At 34.8% G+C, this 15,360-nt stretch overlaps 2 protein-coding genes across 3 annotated transcripts in view; both read left to right on the top strand.

Moving 5' to 3' along the window:
- Window positions 1-3,917, top strand: part of LOC108906885 (cyclic AMP response element-binding protein A) — a 116,533-nt gene extending 112,616 nt beyond the window's left edge. The window contains exons 3-6 of the mRNA XM_018710322.2: window positions 628-809; window positions 881-1,180; window positions 1,345-1,488; window positions 1,544-3,917. Coding sequence (XP_018565838.1) covers window positions 628-809; window positions 881-1,180; window positions 1,345-1,488; window positions 1,544-1,759 — 842 coding nt within the window. The 3' untranslated portion in view covers window positions 1,760-3,917. The remainder of the gene's footprint in view (window positions 1-627; window positions 810-880; window positions 1,181-1,344; window positions 1,489-1,543) is intronic.
- Window positions 3,918-6,300: 2,383 nt separating this feature from the next.
- LOC108906887 (ubiquitin-protein ligase E3A) lies at window positions 6,301-14,992 on the top strand. Of its 2 annotated transcripts, none has more exons than XM_018710325.2 (11): window positions 6,301-6,529; window positions 6,722-6,902; window positions 6,960-7,194; window positions 7,253-7,444; window positions 7,513-7,812; window positions 7,865-8,103; window positions 8,156-8,420; window positions 11,340-11,887; window positions 11,950-12,117; window positions 14,341-14,496; window positions 14,559-14,992. In XM_018710325.2, exons 1-11 carry the CDS (start codon window positions 6,486-6,488, stop codon window positions 14,895-14,897), a joined length of 2,667 nt encoding a protein of 888 aa, XP_018565841.1. In that variant the 5' UTR covers window positions 6,301-6,485; the 3' UTR covers window positions 14,898-14,992. The 2 variants fall into 2 exon arrangements, with proteins under 2 accessions (XP_018565841.1, XP_018565840.1); XM_018710324.2 differs by having other exon boundaries at window positions 6,960-7,197.
- Window positions 14,993-15,360: the final 368 nt, after the last annotated feature.

Genomic DNA, 15,360 nt, shown 5'->3' with positions numbered 1-15,360 from the left:
GATTACATTATTTAACAATTACAATATGTCAGATATATGTTTTTATATTATCTAATTACAGTTAGACATATATTTTTTAACTTTTATTTTGAATAATTATTAATTATTAAGTGTTTTCTAGGTATTGTTAATGTAATTCAATGTTAGTTGGAACATGTAGCTCATAAAGTAGTTGTTTCCTACAATATCAACAGTTAGGAATCTTGTTTAGATACATATTTTGCATACCTAGGTTTTCAGTATTGAAGAATATTGTCCTAATCCATAGAGAATCCGAGAGCTATTAATTAAATATGTTTAAAAAAATAGCTCTATTTTGTTGTAAACGACTGATGTCTTGATACATTTGTTTCTCAAGTGTATTATGTAAATATGTTATTTCGCTTTAGTTATATCTTCTTAAATCCATTTACATGCATCGTTTATAATTTCGAGATTTTATGAGAAAAAAATTATTGTAAATATCACCTACTATAGCTGCTTCATATATTAAGCCTTCATAAATGACTATAATTCGATTCGTTTTTTTCTGCTTTAAATTTCACCGAGTTGCCAGATGTCTCGAAAATCCCTAAGTTAGAGACATTGGACATTTATCAAGTCGACTAAACCTCTCATTTGTTTCAGACATGGAAGACGAATGTTTCCCAGCCATCTCGATGAACACATCTTGCGTCAGATTACAGCACGAACCCGTCACGATAAAAGATGAGCCCACCAGCGAGACAGACAGCCCGCATTCGTCCTGCCCCTCATCGCCACAGTCCATATACGTCAACGCCAGCGACTTACCCCTGGACGTAGAGATGGTAAGTTAAAACTGAAAGTTTCTCATATCTCGTATTTCGAAATAAAAAAAAAATTTTTTAAACATTTTCAGTCACCACCGCACACGTCGATCCTGAAATCTGCCAACATAATGCTCACGTCCCCGCACACAATCATACCATCCAGATTACAGATGCCGACACAAAAATTGAACATCAAAATCGAGAACGGCAGCACCTTCCACCTACCTCCCACACCTCCGTCTTGTAGCAGCAGCGAAGACAGCGAGGACAACGCCACCATCTCGCAGCCGTCCTCACCCGCCGCCAGGAAAACTGCCGCCAGGATGGTTTTGAACCACCACACTTCAACTAGGCAGCCCATCAACACGCCTCTGATTAGTAGTCAGCCGGTAAGTGCAGTCGGTGACAAACAAACAAACGATACGTTACAAGTTACCACCATGCTTTTTTAAATTTTTTATAATTAATATTTTGCCATAACTTGAGATGAGTTAAAAAGTATCCCCTAAATTTTTATTGCATTTATTTTCGAAACCACCAATTTTTATTGCAGAAGGGATCTACCGGCACCCTTGTGCTGACGGAGGAAGAGAAAAGAACTCTAATCGCCGAAGGTTACCCAGTCCCCACCCGCCTACCACTTACAAAAGCCGAGGAGAAGTCCTTGAAGAAAATCCGGAGGAAAATTAAGAACAAGGTAAGTCCGTTGGGCTCGAACCCCGAACGATGTAATATTCTGTTCGAAATTTTAGATCTCGGCGCAGGAGAGCAGGAGGAAAAAGAAGGAGTACATGGACCAGCTGGAGAGGAAGGTGGAAATCCTCGTTTCGGAGAACAACGATTACCGGCAGAAAATCGAGAGCTTGGAGGACTCAAACTCCAGCCTCTTGAGCCAGCTGCAGAAACTGCAAGCGATCGTGGCGAGAACGCACCCGCAGATCATCAAACAACTGAAGCAGAACAACTAAGCTTCAAGCCTTAAGACGTAACGTTGCTGACCTTTAGAAGAAGTCTCCAAACGAGTGAATGTTCGATATGACACGGTTTGAAAAGTACAAAAAAGAGATTTATTTAAGTAAAATTATATTTTTAACAATTCTGCTGGAATAAACGAGTCGTCTTCCAAAACTTTGAATGCATTCCAAGGAAAATCATAAAGTTAAACCAAAGTTACGAATTATTACGGAGCTCAAGCATATTTTTGTATAGGGTATATATTTAAAAGTGAAAGAGTTGAGCTTTTTTTTAACGTGTACTTAATTATTTTTGTAAATAGGATTAATCAGGTTTGTGTGCCTTAAATAAACACGCTAGGCTTAGTTCTCTAGTTGATTTTAAGCACTTGTATGTATATTCGTGACTAAAAGCTGACACCGGGACCACAACATTAGCTTGGATCACCGATTTACATCAATCTTATTTTATCGATTACTTAAATTCGCTGCCTAAACACTACAGACTGACGTTTTTACTTTTTTTTTTTTTAATTATAATTTCGAAAGTTTCGGATAGGTATAGAGAAATTTTATAAAAAATATATTTAAAAAAAGAACGTGCAATTGATAAATAAAAAAACTTTTATTATTATATTTTATTTTAACGTACGATTTTAATCGAATCCACTGGGAGGAAAATATGTTAGCCGCATTTATATTGTATATATGTGTTATTTTATTCAGAGTTTAAATATTTTTATTATTATATTGTTATACAATTGAAGACGTATTAGGGAATGTCCGTAAAATGTTTTTTCAAACATTCAGCTTTGAGGTTACAATTATAGTGTAGTCGTTTCAAGTTGGTTCGCGCGCAGGTTTAACAAAATTAAAAAAATATATTCACAAAACAAATAAAAAAGGATTGTAAATATCCTCATTTATACCTGGTGGCTCATTTTAATCGACGCACCCGAATATCTCTGTTTCTAAGCCGAATAAAAAAAAATGTTCAGACAAAGGTTATTCAGGACAAACTTTGACCTTGGTGTCAATTTTCAAGGTCATTTGAAGGTCGAAGGTATTTTTTTAAATGGGAAACCCTATTTTTGACGCCGGACTCGGAAAGAGCGGGAAATTTTACGTCTAAAATGGTAGTTTAACAATTTTTAGAGTGACCTTGAAAATCAAAATCAAACCAAGGTCAAATATTATAAATTCGTCCAAAAGCTGTTTTTTCGAATTCTTGGTGGTTTAGTAGGCTTAGGGGCCAATGACTGACCATTTTGACCTTAATGTCAAACATAAAAGTCATTTAGAAGCAGTTTTATTAAATAAAAAATTTCACGTCTGTTCTTAATATTACTTTTAGCGTTACCCAGAAACAACGACGTGGACGTAATAAGATCTGTTTCCTTAGGGGTGCTTGTCCAAGAATTCGAAAAAAACAGCTTTTGGACGAATTTTCAATATTTGACCTTTTCAAGGTCACTCTAAAAATTGTTAAACTACCATTCTGGACGTAAAATTTCCCACTCCTTCCGAATCCGCCGTCAAAAATAGGGTTTCCCATTGACCTTCAGATGACCTTGAAAATTGACACCAAGGTCAAAGTTATTATTGCAGTTAGGTGACCCCCTTTGTCCTGAATAACTTTTGTCTGAATATTTTTTTTTTATTCGGCTTAGCAATGGAGATATCCGGATGCGTCGATTAAAATGAGCCACCCGGTATATTCGCACTTATACAGTCAAACTTATGAACGAAAACAATAGATGGCGTTTCTTAAAAAAAATCCCTGTCGCACTTTAGCCACACTTTAATAACCAGATTATCAGTTTATGGATAATACCAATAATCGGTCGATTACCTTACTTGTTGTTCTTGGGCTAGGCTGAGTGGGGGCGGACCCGTTAACAGAACCCCCAGGCCTGCACTGACATCGTTCCAGTTCTTGTTGGTTGCAATGTTGCTCAATCGAAACCGCTTCTCAGACAATGGAAGGTCTCTGAGATGTTTCATGGTGGCATTCAGTAATGGGTCGCATCGAATACTACCAAGCATTGGAGTATGTCTGTATCATATATATGCCTGACACTCACAGAACATTATAATTAAGAGGGCTCTATAGCAAATAGGCAACCAACAATACATTTTTATAGTTTGTCTAAATATGAATTAATGCACAAGTAATAGACTTTGCTCCATTCTAACGCAGATTTTCTATAAAATGGAGTTAGTTTGAAACTCAAATTACTCTTTGTTGTAAAGAAATTTGTAATTTGCTGCTTCCGGTATCGTAAATTACAAATTTCTTTACACCAAAAAATAATTTGTGTTTCAAACGAAGTCCATTTTATAGAAAATCTGTGTTAAAACGGGGGAAAGTCTGTTATTTGTGCATTAATTCATATTTAGACAAACTGTGTAATAAAATCTATTAAAATGTATTGTTGGTTGCGTATTTGCTTTAAAGCCTCTTAAGTCTTGATTTTAATTCGATAATTCCAATCTCTAGATATCATCTTATTTCTCCATTGTCTGGGACGATGTGTTGTGGATCAATAAGTACAGATTTGTTTTTCGAATTACCAAAAACAATTGGATTCTTCAGATTATTTAAATAATCAGATTATCAAGATTCAAATTTTCCGGGCACTACTCTACAGTGGCTTTATGCCAACATACAGAACTTCCACAAAACACGTGACCATTAATTTTACTTCATTGGTATTGGCAATTAAATTTTATTAAAATTAAAATTTTCACTACATTTTATTCAACCGATCGACGATTGTGTTATCTCGAGTGGTTTGTCATTGTTCATTGTATACGAGTCCTTATAATTGATGCTAAAATTTAGGGATAGTTGGTTGACGGTGCCAATCGTGCAATGTTGGTTGTCTAAGCTCAATGGTCACGTGGTTAGCTTATAATCATTTATGAACAGGGGCTTTTTGGACGTGTCGCCATCTTGTATCCTCGTTTCTAACTTTACGCGGTTGTACAATTATATAAATAAGGGTTATATGTATGGATCTCTCTAATATAAAACGACGATAATTATATGGAGGGATGACAATAACTCAAAAACACTACGAGTGATATTTATCGAGAGAATTTTACAGAGACGGAAACAGATATCAAGACTAACTATTAAAATATATTTTATTCACTTCATGAAATCCGATGAATTATTATCGAGAGATTGGATTAGAAATTTTTATAAATCGTCTCTCACTAGCGATTACCACATGAGATTTTGTTGATCTCATGGTTTTGTTAAATCTGCCGTTCTAGTGTAAAAAGTGTTTATTTACAATTCATATATTATATAAATTATACAATTATCATTATAACTAGATAAATCTAATTATATTAAAAATAAATATTTGAGTGAATTGTAAATAATGTATAATTAAGCATCGAAAATTAATAATTACTAGTATAGGAACAATTTTGGGATTATCTTAGGTTTATATGCATCGTAGAACATAAGGAGTTTGTTAATTTCTTAGGTAAACGTTAACACTGGAACCGTCACCGGTAGGATTTTTTTTCTTCAGAGCAAACGACCGATTTTGGTTCCGAGGTCAACGTATGCCATTAATCAGGGGTGTACTCATGCTTTAGATAATATATTTCATACACATGATTCTAATTTAATGATAATAAAAGCAGGCAATATTTTTGCTTAGTATTTATTGTTTCGATGGGCAACAAGAAGACCCGAACGCGGTTCGCTCTTGTTTCCAAAATTAGACTCGTTATTACTTCTACCAACAACTATGCAAATGTTACAAAATGTATTAGTAATTTAAGGCATTTTATTCAAATTGATTTTATCGATTATTTATTGTGTATTTTTTCATGCATTTGTGTGTTGTAACTGATTTTAACACAGTCCTGTGTGCAATCACTCCTTTTTTAGAGGGGTAACTTTCGTTTTAGTGATGAGATTGTGTCTGCTTTGTTGCACTTTGGGTACCAATAGCGTTGTTCTTGTGTAAGAGAATTGACCAATAAAGTAAAAAAGGAAACATTCGCTATTATTTTCCCGCAACACTATCCCAAAAGTCCAAACACCAAAAGTTGCGTACTCTTGCATATATTGAAATTTTGTAGAAAAACTTTTTTATACAAAGTATTCAATAAACCTAACGATAAATCTTTTAGATTAATATATTTTTACAGGACAAAAACATTCTCTAAAATGTTCAATTTCATCAGATACAAAAATAATAAACATTCAATTTCAAGTTTTTCAATATTTTCTATTCCAAATCTAAACCAAGTATATTCAAAGAAAATATGCAATAGGTTACTCACAAGATAACAGTAATTTTTCATATCGATTGGAAGAACAATTACTTTTACTGTTAGCTGTATAATATATGAGGATAAATATCGCGATGCAATTTAATGCGTATAGTGTAATGACACACGCACAAAAATGCAATAACAAATGATAACCCAATGAACAATGAACTATATAACTTTTTGAAACTTGAAATGTCGAAATCAGTGCTACCAACAACGGTGCTTACGTCTGCTCTGCGTTGCCAACGTAGTAAACCAAAACTAAAAAGTCAACACTTCGCAGTTAAAAAAAATAAAAACAGACATTATACGCGTAATAAGTAGTAGAAAAGTCCCTACAAATTCCGCAAATGATAAAACTTATGTGTTAAAGATCAGACGTGAATGTTTTTATTATATATTTTATTTTTTAGTTTAGATTTTTCTATAAACAAATTCTATGAGCTCTTCAGATCAAATAACAGATCCCGACGAAGCTTCAAGGTAAATAAAGAAAAAAAGTGCAAATAAAATCCATTTTTATTGATTTTTGTCGAAACTACGGGACTTTGAAGCAGTTTCTAGGTTATGTTTTTTATGTCAATCTTGAATGTCATCATATGAAATCCTTTCTTTCTTTTCTTATAATATCGAGCCTACGGATACTAAACGGACATGACTTTTTCCAAATTCCAGGAATAACCCAGAAGCCTCGTCAAGTAGCTTAAACAACGAAGAAAATTCCACTACTGACAATAAAGAGGACGCTATGAAACGGGCTGCTGCCAAGAAACTCATAGAAAGATACTTTTATCAACTTACCGATGGCTGTGGAAATCCTAGCTGCGATAACAAATTCTGTGCATCCAGCGGGGAAGTAAGAAATTGTCTAATGAAATTTAAGGGCTTTTCAAGTTTCCCATTTACGTTTTAGTTGAAACCTCTTACTCCCGATGAAGCGGCCGCTCAAGCTATCCAACTATTTTCTCAAGAAGCAAGACTATGTGAAAGACACCCAAACAAAATTGCACGTAAACAAAACAGCATATTAAGTACTAAAAACAGTGTCACGTCCCCTGATATATGTCTTGAAAACGATACCCTCCCTACTAATGACATTGTGGTCTCAAGTACGGATGAAAATAGCAAAAACAGTGTAAAATACAACTGTGGTGAGTCTTCAAGCGCTAATAGGATCGATCATTCTACTTATTTTATTTATTCTAGTTCCGGTCCCTTCGTTTTTAACTGAGCAGTCTTTATACGACATTATCGATGAATGTGAAACAAACGACAGTTATTCGCCCTTGATTCGCACCTTGGGTGAAATTTTTAGTAGTATTGAGAACCTGGCAAGGAGTTTTGTTCAAACGGAAGTGAGTTCGCCGACGGAAGTAACGTCTACAACAGACACTCCAGGTATGGCATTATTTTAAGGCTGATGGACACAGTAGTGGCCCTATGGAATTTTTATTTTGATCTTTCAGGTGAAATAAAAGGTCTAAATAAAGAAGAGGTGAGGTCGTTAGAAGGCGAAAAGGATAAAGATGAAGACTCCTGCGCGGAGTCAAGTAAACACACTATTCTCCCAGTCGATTTGTCCGCTGTGCGGAGAGCATTTACAGCTCTCTTCAAGCTAAAAACGTCGATTTTCGAGAATGCCCTGATCAACGCTCTTGTAACGCTTGCGGGAAATCTGCAGATGGAACTGCCGACGAGGAAAGAACGGGAAAATCAGGATGATATTGTCAACGTTTTGCTCATTGTCTTCGAAATACCTGCTTTGGGTAAGATCTTAAAATAGGTGCGAGTACATGTTCTGAATTTTTCACTTTCTAGGTTCGGGGGATTTCTTGGAAACTGCACTGCCCGCCATCTGCAGGGCGGCGCAGTGGCTGCCGGTCGAGGTGCAGGCCAAACTGGCCAGGATGTGGTCGAACGTAGGCCGAAGCAGCATTAGGAACATATTAGAGAACTTACAGCAGTTAATAACGTTAAGGGTTATACTGACCCCTTTTCACAGGGACTTGTTCGTGCAAGACGAGAACGTCATCACGTCTGCCACGAAACTTATGAAAGTGAGTTTGTTTTTCTTTATTCTTATTTTTTCGTTCCTTGAAAACGTTTTAGATTTTATACTATGCAAATATGCTGGCGGGTTCCTTGGAATCTCCCGATCTGAGGTGCGACGAGATGTCCGGATCCATGGACAGCTCATATTTGGCTAGTAAAGTCAACAAAAGCACACCTCCCGTGGACCCGTTGGCCGAGGAATTGGGCATACACGTGTTAGACTGCAGGAAACCTTTTTTACCCTTCTCGGAATTTTATAATGAGCTCCTCAGCGACACCGTAGAGATGGATAGGGACTTTGCCAATTACAAAAGTGAACTAGGTATGTTTTTTGCTTTTTTAAGATTAAGAATTGATAATTTGAACCTAGAAACGTTGCGTTGCTAGTTATACATGATGTTACAAAAAAGTCAGATAAGCCATTAACCACAGATTCTGTGGAAAAAAATAATTTTTTAATAACAGCCTGTGACGGTACCGTATCTTGTCAAATTTAAAGAAAAAAATTGTTATTAATAACCTTTGCACAAACTTTTATTTCATATGTGTTGTTTTATAGATTAAATACTTCATCACTTAATTTTTTTTTTTCATGCATATAAAATTCTGAATTAGAGCTACATTTTCAATATATTGCATTATAGTCCAATCAATATGTCACAATCTTATGTTAAATTTACAAAAAATAGCACCTGGAAAGAAAAAATATGGTGATATAGGAAAAATTTTTTTAAGATAGTGTTTTTTTCCTGTTACAGCGAAGTTAACCTAAAAAATTCATAAACGTCAAAAAACGGTTTTTCGCTGAAAAAAAAATTGTACTCCAATCGAAAAAGGTTATATGAGAATGTTGTAGCTATTAAAAACAACCTGTCGATTTGTATTTTTAAATATATCGATTGCTATATTACTTTTCGAGATATATCAAAAAAAAAACGTCAGAAATCGACTTTTTTTGTTTTTGCTGTATCTCTTGCAAATTAAGGTTTTGAAACTTGTTACTTACTGTAAATGTAGCCCTCGGCAAGCAAAAAAGTATATTTTTTTAAAATTAAAAAATATTAAAAATTTTGCGAGTTGTACCGATTTTTCGAAAAAAAGATCATCTCAAAAATCGCCTCCTCTTGCTTGACGAATAGTCATAGAGAAACGAATCAGGGCTCATTTTTTTTTATTAAGAGTTGTACTTTCATGGTAACGATTTTATTCATTTCAAGTGTCCAAAGATGACTGAAAAAAGTTAAAAATGTTTGTCTGCGTAGGTATTACTTGAATACCTTTTTCGATTTTCATTTCTCGATAATGTCTATTATAGGAATCGATTGCTGGCATTTTTACGCCAATTAAAAAAAAAAATCGTTGCTCTACGACGTTCTGGAGCTGATATATTTTTTTTTCAAAAAATTCCACAAGTCGCTATTTAAGTGCTGTAACGACCATTCGTACAGAGATTGTAGTTAAGACTTATATCTTCAATAAAATAATAGTGTGGTTCATTTTAGCCGCTCCGAAAACTGAGTTAGCGCATTCAAAAGGATTCTTACTTTCAAAATCTTCATTATCTTGACTTCTGGACCACACACAAAAATTTTATTGTACTTAATTTGAAGTAGAATTACGAGATAAACCAATATACGACGTTTACGACAGCCTCAAAAGCATAATTACCTTTGAAAAATGTAATTTTCCTTTAGTCTAAAATTCTCTCACCTCTTATTAATATTTCAATAATTGTTTATGAAATAAAGTAAGTACAACATTTTATGGTAATTATATTTTTTTTGTTATAAAAGTGTTACAAAATATTTATTTAATTATCGTGCAGAAAATTACGTGGTATAAAAATATTCGTCGATTACATTTTTTTATTTTCACAGCTTGTGTAAGTAAGTATATCACTCTTATGTTTCAATTATCTTCAATTCCCTCGATTGTGATTTATTTTCTTCTTCTTCCATGGTTTCGTTTTCTATATTTTCCACGCGATCAACTTCATTTTCCACATAATTCATTGCATCAGTGAGTAATTCAAACGTGTCAAAAGAATCATCGTCTAATTGGATGTTTGAGTTTCAAAATTTTCGCATTGGGAGGCATCACAATGTAAACAAACACTTGTACATTTCAAAATTTTTTTTTTACAACAGATTTTATTTTTGCAACCGCTGACGCAGCTACATAATTTTTTTTTTTTTCAAAGGTAATATTGTGCTTTTGAGGCTGTCGTAAATGTCATATTTTGTTTTATTTCGTCGAGCTACCCCAAATTAACACAACAGTTTCAGGCAAACTGTTTTTTTTGTTTTGTTATTCAACAGGCAAATTGCTATTAAACCTTCAATATGTGTACAAGCTCTGCTATTCCATATTTGGGTTCTTTCAGAGAGACAGAACATGGTATGCTGGAAATATAATAGTCATTTCACGTATTTTTTGTAAGTAGGTTTCTCTGAAAAAAATTACATTGATTTTTGAACAGAATGCTTGCAGGATGATTGTGAATATATTTTTCTAGAAATTTGCAAAAGTAACTTTCAAATGAAATTTTGTTAATATAAGTGAGTTGTTACAGGAAAATTCTAGGGAATTTTTATCAAATTTTATTTTGTTAACTGCAGTGTGTAATATAAATAGGGGTAAACTTGGTAATTTCTGAAATAATTTAATTTCGTGTTCGTGTGTTGAGGTTCACTAATTACAGGGTTCGTAGCGGCCGGGAAAACCAGGAATACCGGGAAAAGTCAGGGAATTCGTTATTCTTCATGAAAAACAGGGAATAGTCAGGGAATTTTAAAAATATTCATGGAAGTCAGGGAATTTGCAACTTGGAAATTTTGCGAAAACCGGCCCTGGGTTCTTGTAAGAGAAAACTATTTGTGGTTTTGAAACCTTTATGAGGTTCTTTGGGTATAAAAAAGATTATGGAGTCCAGTTGAGAAAAAGTTTAATGCATAAACACCATTTGTATGTAAAAATGAACTACAAGTGACTTGGATTTTTTTTATGTCAGGGAAAACCTGGAAAAGTCAGGGAATTCCTTATTACTTTTGAACTATGAACCCTGCTAATTATTTGTTCTGTTCTGAGCAAGTCTGTACCCCCATCCACCCGTCCACAAAGAAAATCTTATTAGTTATCCTGAAGGAACCTGTGGCTTGACTTACTCCTTTGTAACATCCTGTATATTAAATTTTTTCGTAAAAAAACTATGACATTGTAATATTTATGCACATTTTGTTAGGTAAATTTAGTTTTATGCACTATCCCTTCATCCTGACACCCGCCACGAAAACGATGGGACTGTACTTCGACAACAGGATACGAATGTACTCGGAACGGAGGATAAGCATCCTCCAAGCCGTGACGGGACTGCCGTCTCAACCCTACCTGAGGCTGAAAGTGAGGAGGGACCACATCATCGACGACGCCCTCGTCGAGCTAGAAATGATCTCCATGGACAACCCGAACGATCTAAAAAAACAACTGGTGGTGGAGTTCGAGGGGGAGCAGGGCATAGACGAGGGCGGGGTCTCCAAGGAATTCTTCCAGCTGGTGATCGAGGAGATCTTCAACCCCGACTACGCAATGTTCACCGTACAACCCGAGACGCAGACCGTGTGGTTCAATCCCACGAGTTTCGAGAGTGACGCCCAGTTCACCCTCATCGGCATCGTTCTTGGTCTCGCTATTTACAATAACGTCATTCTTGCCGTCAACTTTCCCATGGTGCTGTACAGGAAACTGATGGGGAAGAGGGGATCCTTCGAGGACCTACAGGATTGGAATCCGGTAAGAAATGTCCGTTAATATTAGTTGTAAATGAGTTTTGAAAATGAGTCTACGGATTCCAGGTGCTCTACAATAGTTTGAAACAGATGTTGGAGTATAGCGACTCGGACTTGGACGAGGTCTTCATGCAAACGTTCAGGATAAGTTATCAGGACGTTTTCGGTTCGACGATTGACTACGACTTGAAGGAGAAGGGGGATAGCATTAGCATTACGCAAGAAAATAAATACGTAAGTAACATAGGGAGACAAAATGATTTATATAAGTGCCTTAAATTTATTGGTCAATTTTCAAAATACAGTGTGATTTATCAGAACCCGGCAATATTTTAAATGTTAGTGTAGTATACACTAATGCAAAAAATTAGGGTCAAAAGAATTTCCGAAATTTTTCCGTGATTTTTGACAGACTGTATTTAGGTGGAAAATGGTCCTATCGAGAATTAAAAAAAATCATTTTGAAGATTCTAGTATTTAGATCTTTTGGTTGAAATTTTTTAGGAGCTACGGTTATGCAATTTTAAGAAATAGCGTGACAAAAAAATTTTGAAAATGTTTTTTAATTTCCATGAAATATTTTTTTCAGCCAAGCCATTGCATGGACCAGATAGCTTGTTTATTCAGCTTTAATTTCCTTTTTTTTAATTTTGATCAGCCATTTTTCATCGAAATATTGGACTTTTAATGGAAAAGGATTCGTTTGTCTTTAATCATCGATATCTCGGCGACAAATTGTCGTACAGGGAATTGAAACACAGTTTCGAAAACTGGAATAAATTTTCTATAACATTCTGCCGTAACTTTTCGGAAAATTTATTTTTTTCATCTTTTACACGATTTTAAAAAACATGAGAAAAGGGTAATTTATGTTTTTTTTTTAGAAAATTGACGGCTAAATTAAAAATATTCACGAAATGACTAATGTTAAGCACAACATTTACAGTTTCATATACCCAGAAGAACCCTGTGAAGTTTCATCTCGATCTAGCGAACTGTTTCTTTGTTTCAAACAAACTTTTGAAAAAATTAAAGGGTCACGTTTTTTAAGCTTAAACACTTCATAATCATTAAAATCGAAAAAAAAAATGTTAAGGTTTTCTCACATTTTTACCACAAATAACGTTTAAATTGATGGAAAAAAAACGAATAATTTTCGAAATTTTTCGTCGTTTTTTGTTTTTTTGGAAAACCTTCCGGACATTGAAGAAAACAATAGCTTTTCCGTCCTATGCTTCTATTCATCAACTTTTAATTAAATTAAAATTAAAGATTATGACCCAAACCAGATTTCGACCCCGATTCATACCGTTTTTTGAGACAAATTTCTAATTAATTTTTGTGCAATCTGTAATCACAAAAAACAGTTTTTTCAAATTTTTTTTTCATCAATTTAACGTTATTTGCGGTAGAAATGTGAGAAAACCTCAAAAAAAAATTTTTCCATTTCCATTTTAATCATGATTATAAAGTGTTTAAGCTAAAAAAAACGTGATCTTTTAGTTGTTTGCATTAGTTTATAGGGTCTAGTTTCAAGTGGGAGGGCAGTTTTTTAGGGGGAATAATATGTGTTCCTCAAAATATTATTCTGAAATTCTTATTTTTTATTTGTATAATGCAACGTGTGCACTACATAATTCAATCCACCTGATGTGATATGACAACAGGACGTTAGGCAGGCAAAAATAAATGGCTAACATTATTTCTGTGAGATGAGAATAGCTGAACATGTCACAATTTCATTTTATTGCATTTATTCTAGGTTTTCCTTCAGTTTATCGGTTTTGTAATGCGGCAGCTAGGGCCGGATTTTCCCTTAGTGCCGCCCTGGGCACCGTAAAAAATGCCGCCCCATTACCCATATTCTACACAAAATGGATAAGGGTTCAGAATATTTTTTGACTTCCCACTATAAAAACCACAAATTTTTCGAAATTGGGAAGTTATTGATTTAGTACCGATTTTCGAAAATTGAGTATTCGTCAAATCTCGACGTTTTGAGATCATAGGAAGCTAAAGCTCAAGAAACTACGTCAAAAGCTGTAAATGCCATCAAAATCAGTTGATCCGTTCGAGAATATTGTTGACGAAAAATTTGGAAATTTTTTTTTTCTTTTGAAATGACATTCGAATTCCTAGTGAAATCGAGATTTGGTACTCAGCTATCTTGAGATTAGGATTTTTATTATACGTTATATATTTCACTAATAATATACCCAACTTTACCCAAGTAATCTTAAAATTTTTGCAAAAATTTTCCCTTTTTTTAGTTTTTTGAAGTTTGAAGGCCCATGAAATCATATTATTTTTCGGGGTTCCATCACCCAAAATTTTTTTTGGTCAATTCTAGATTACCGTACATATAACTTGGTCTAAGCAAGTACCTTTTCAAATGAAAACCTAACTTTATACACATTAATAAAAAATATATTGCAGATATTTGTTGATTAATTGCAGGAATTTGTTGATTTATATGCGGACTTCCTCCTAAACAAATCCGTAGAAAAACAGTTTCACGCATTCTACAAGGGATTTCAGATGGTGGTCGACGAATCGCCTCTAGAACTACTTTTCCGTCCAGAAGAAATTGAATTATTAATATGCGGCAGTAAAGTAAGTACTCCCAACCCGGTTTTTTACGTTAAAAACGTTCTAATGTGCACTTTCTTCTCTAGAACTTTGATTTCGATGAATTAGAAAACTCCACGGAATACGACGGGGGATACACAGACAACACACAGATCATCAAAGACTTTTGGTCGATCGTACATGCTCTCTCGGTGGAGGACAAAAGGAAACTTCTGCAGTTCACGACGGGGTCCGACAGGGTACCCATAGGAGGGTTGAGCAGGCTGAAGCTCGTGATCGCCAAGAACGGACCGGATTCGGACCGCTTGCCCACCGCGCACACCTGTTTCAACGTGTTGTTGCTTCCGGAATATTCTTCCAAGGAGAAGCTCAAAGATAGACTTGTGAAAGCAATCAACTACTCTAAAGGCTTTGGCATGTTGTAAAATGTTGTGCTTTTTGTGATTTACTTTATTAAGTAGTGTTAATCGGATGAAATACTAACAAATTGTAATTTGTTTTAAATAATAATTGTACACAACTCCGGTATTTTATTCGTTGGTTGTCACTTTTGTAATGAGCGCGGTCGTCGCCGACTCGACACATTACACATCATGGAAGGCTGAAAATAAAGTGTATTTAAAAACTCAACGTTTTAATCTGAAGTTATTTCTCCATGTTTGGTCCTTCGAACTGGATGCGTGTAGCATGTAATTCAACATTTTACAGTGTTTACGACTTTTTGCACTCGATACACACCGAGTATATCTTTGCCCATTAAATGATAATATTGTCAATGCGCACTGAGTGTAAGTAAACTACTGTTAGTCTGGAAATAATTGCATGTTTGGTCCTTCGAGCAGGATGCGTGTAGTATGTAACGACATTTAAGAGTTTTCAAAGTGTTTG

Source organism: Anoplophora glabripennis, unplaced genomic scaffold, assembly GCF_000390285.2.
Source record: "Anoplophora glabripennis isolate ALB-LARVAE unplaced genomic scaffold, Agla_2.0 scaffold144, whole genome shotgun sequence".
NCBI classification, from domain to species: Eukaryota; Metazoa; Arthropoda; class Insecta; order Coleoptera; family Cerambycidae; genus Anoplophora; species Anoplophora glabripennis.
The sequence above is the reverse complement of the archived record's forward strand: the minus strand, read 5'-3'. Positions and strand labels throughout refer to the sequence as shown.

What these genes read in the sequence shown, in the direction of transcription:
- LOC108906887 (XM_018710324.2), top strand. Translation starts at nt 6,486, where the DNA reads ATGAGCTCTTCAGATCAAATAACAGATCCCGACGAAGCTTCAAG. An exon ending in GATCCCGACGAAGCTTCAAG is followed by an intron (nt 6,530 to 6,721) that starts GTAAATAAAGAA and finishes TCCAAATTCCAG; the next exon opens with GAATAACCCAGAAGCCTCGT. An exon ending in CTTCGAAATACCTGCTTTGG is followed by an intron (nt 7,813 to 7,864) that starts GTAAGATCTTAA and finishes TTCACTTTCTAG; the next exon opens with GTTCGGGGGATTTCTTGGAA.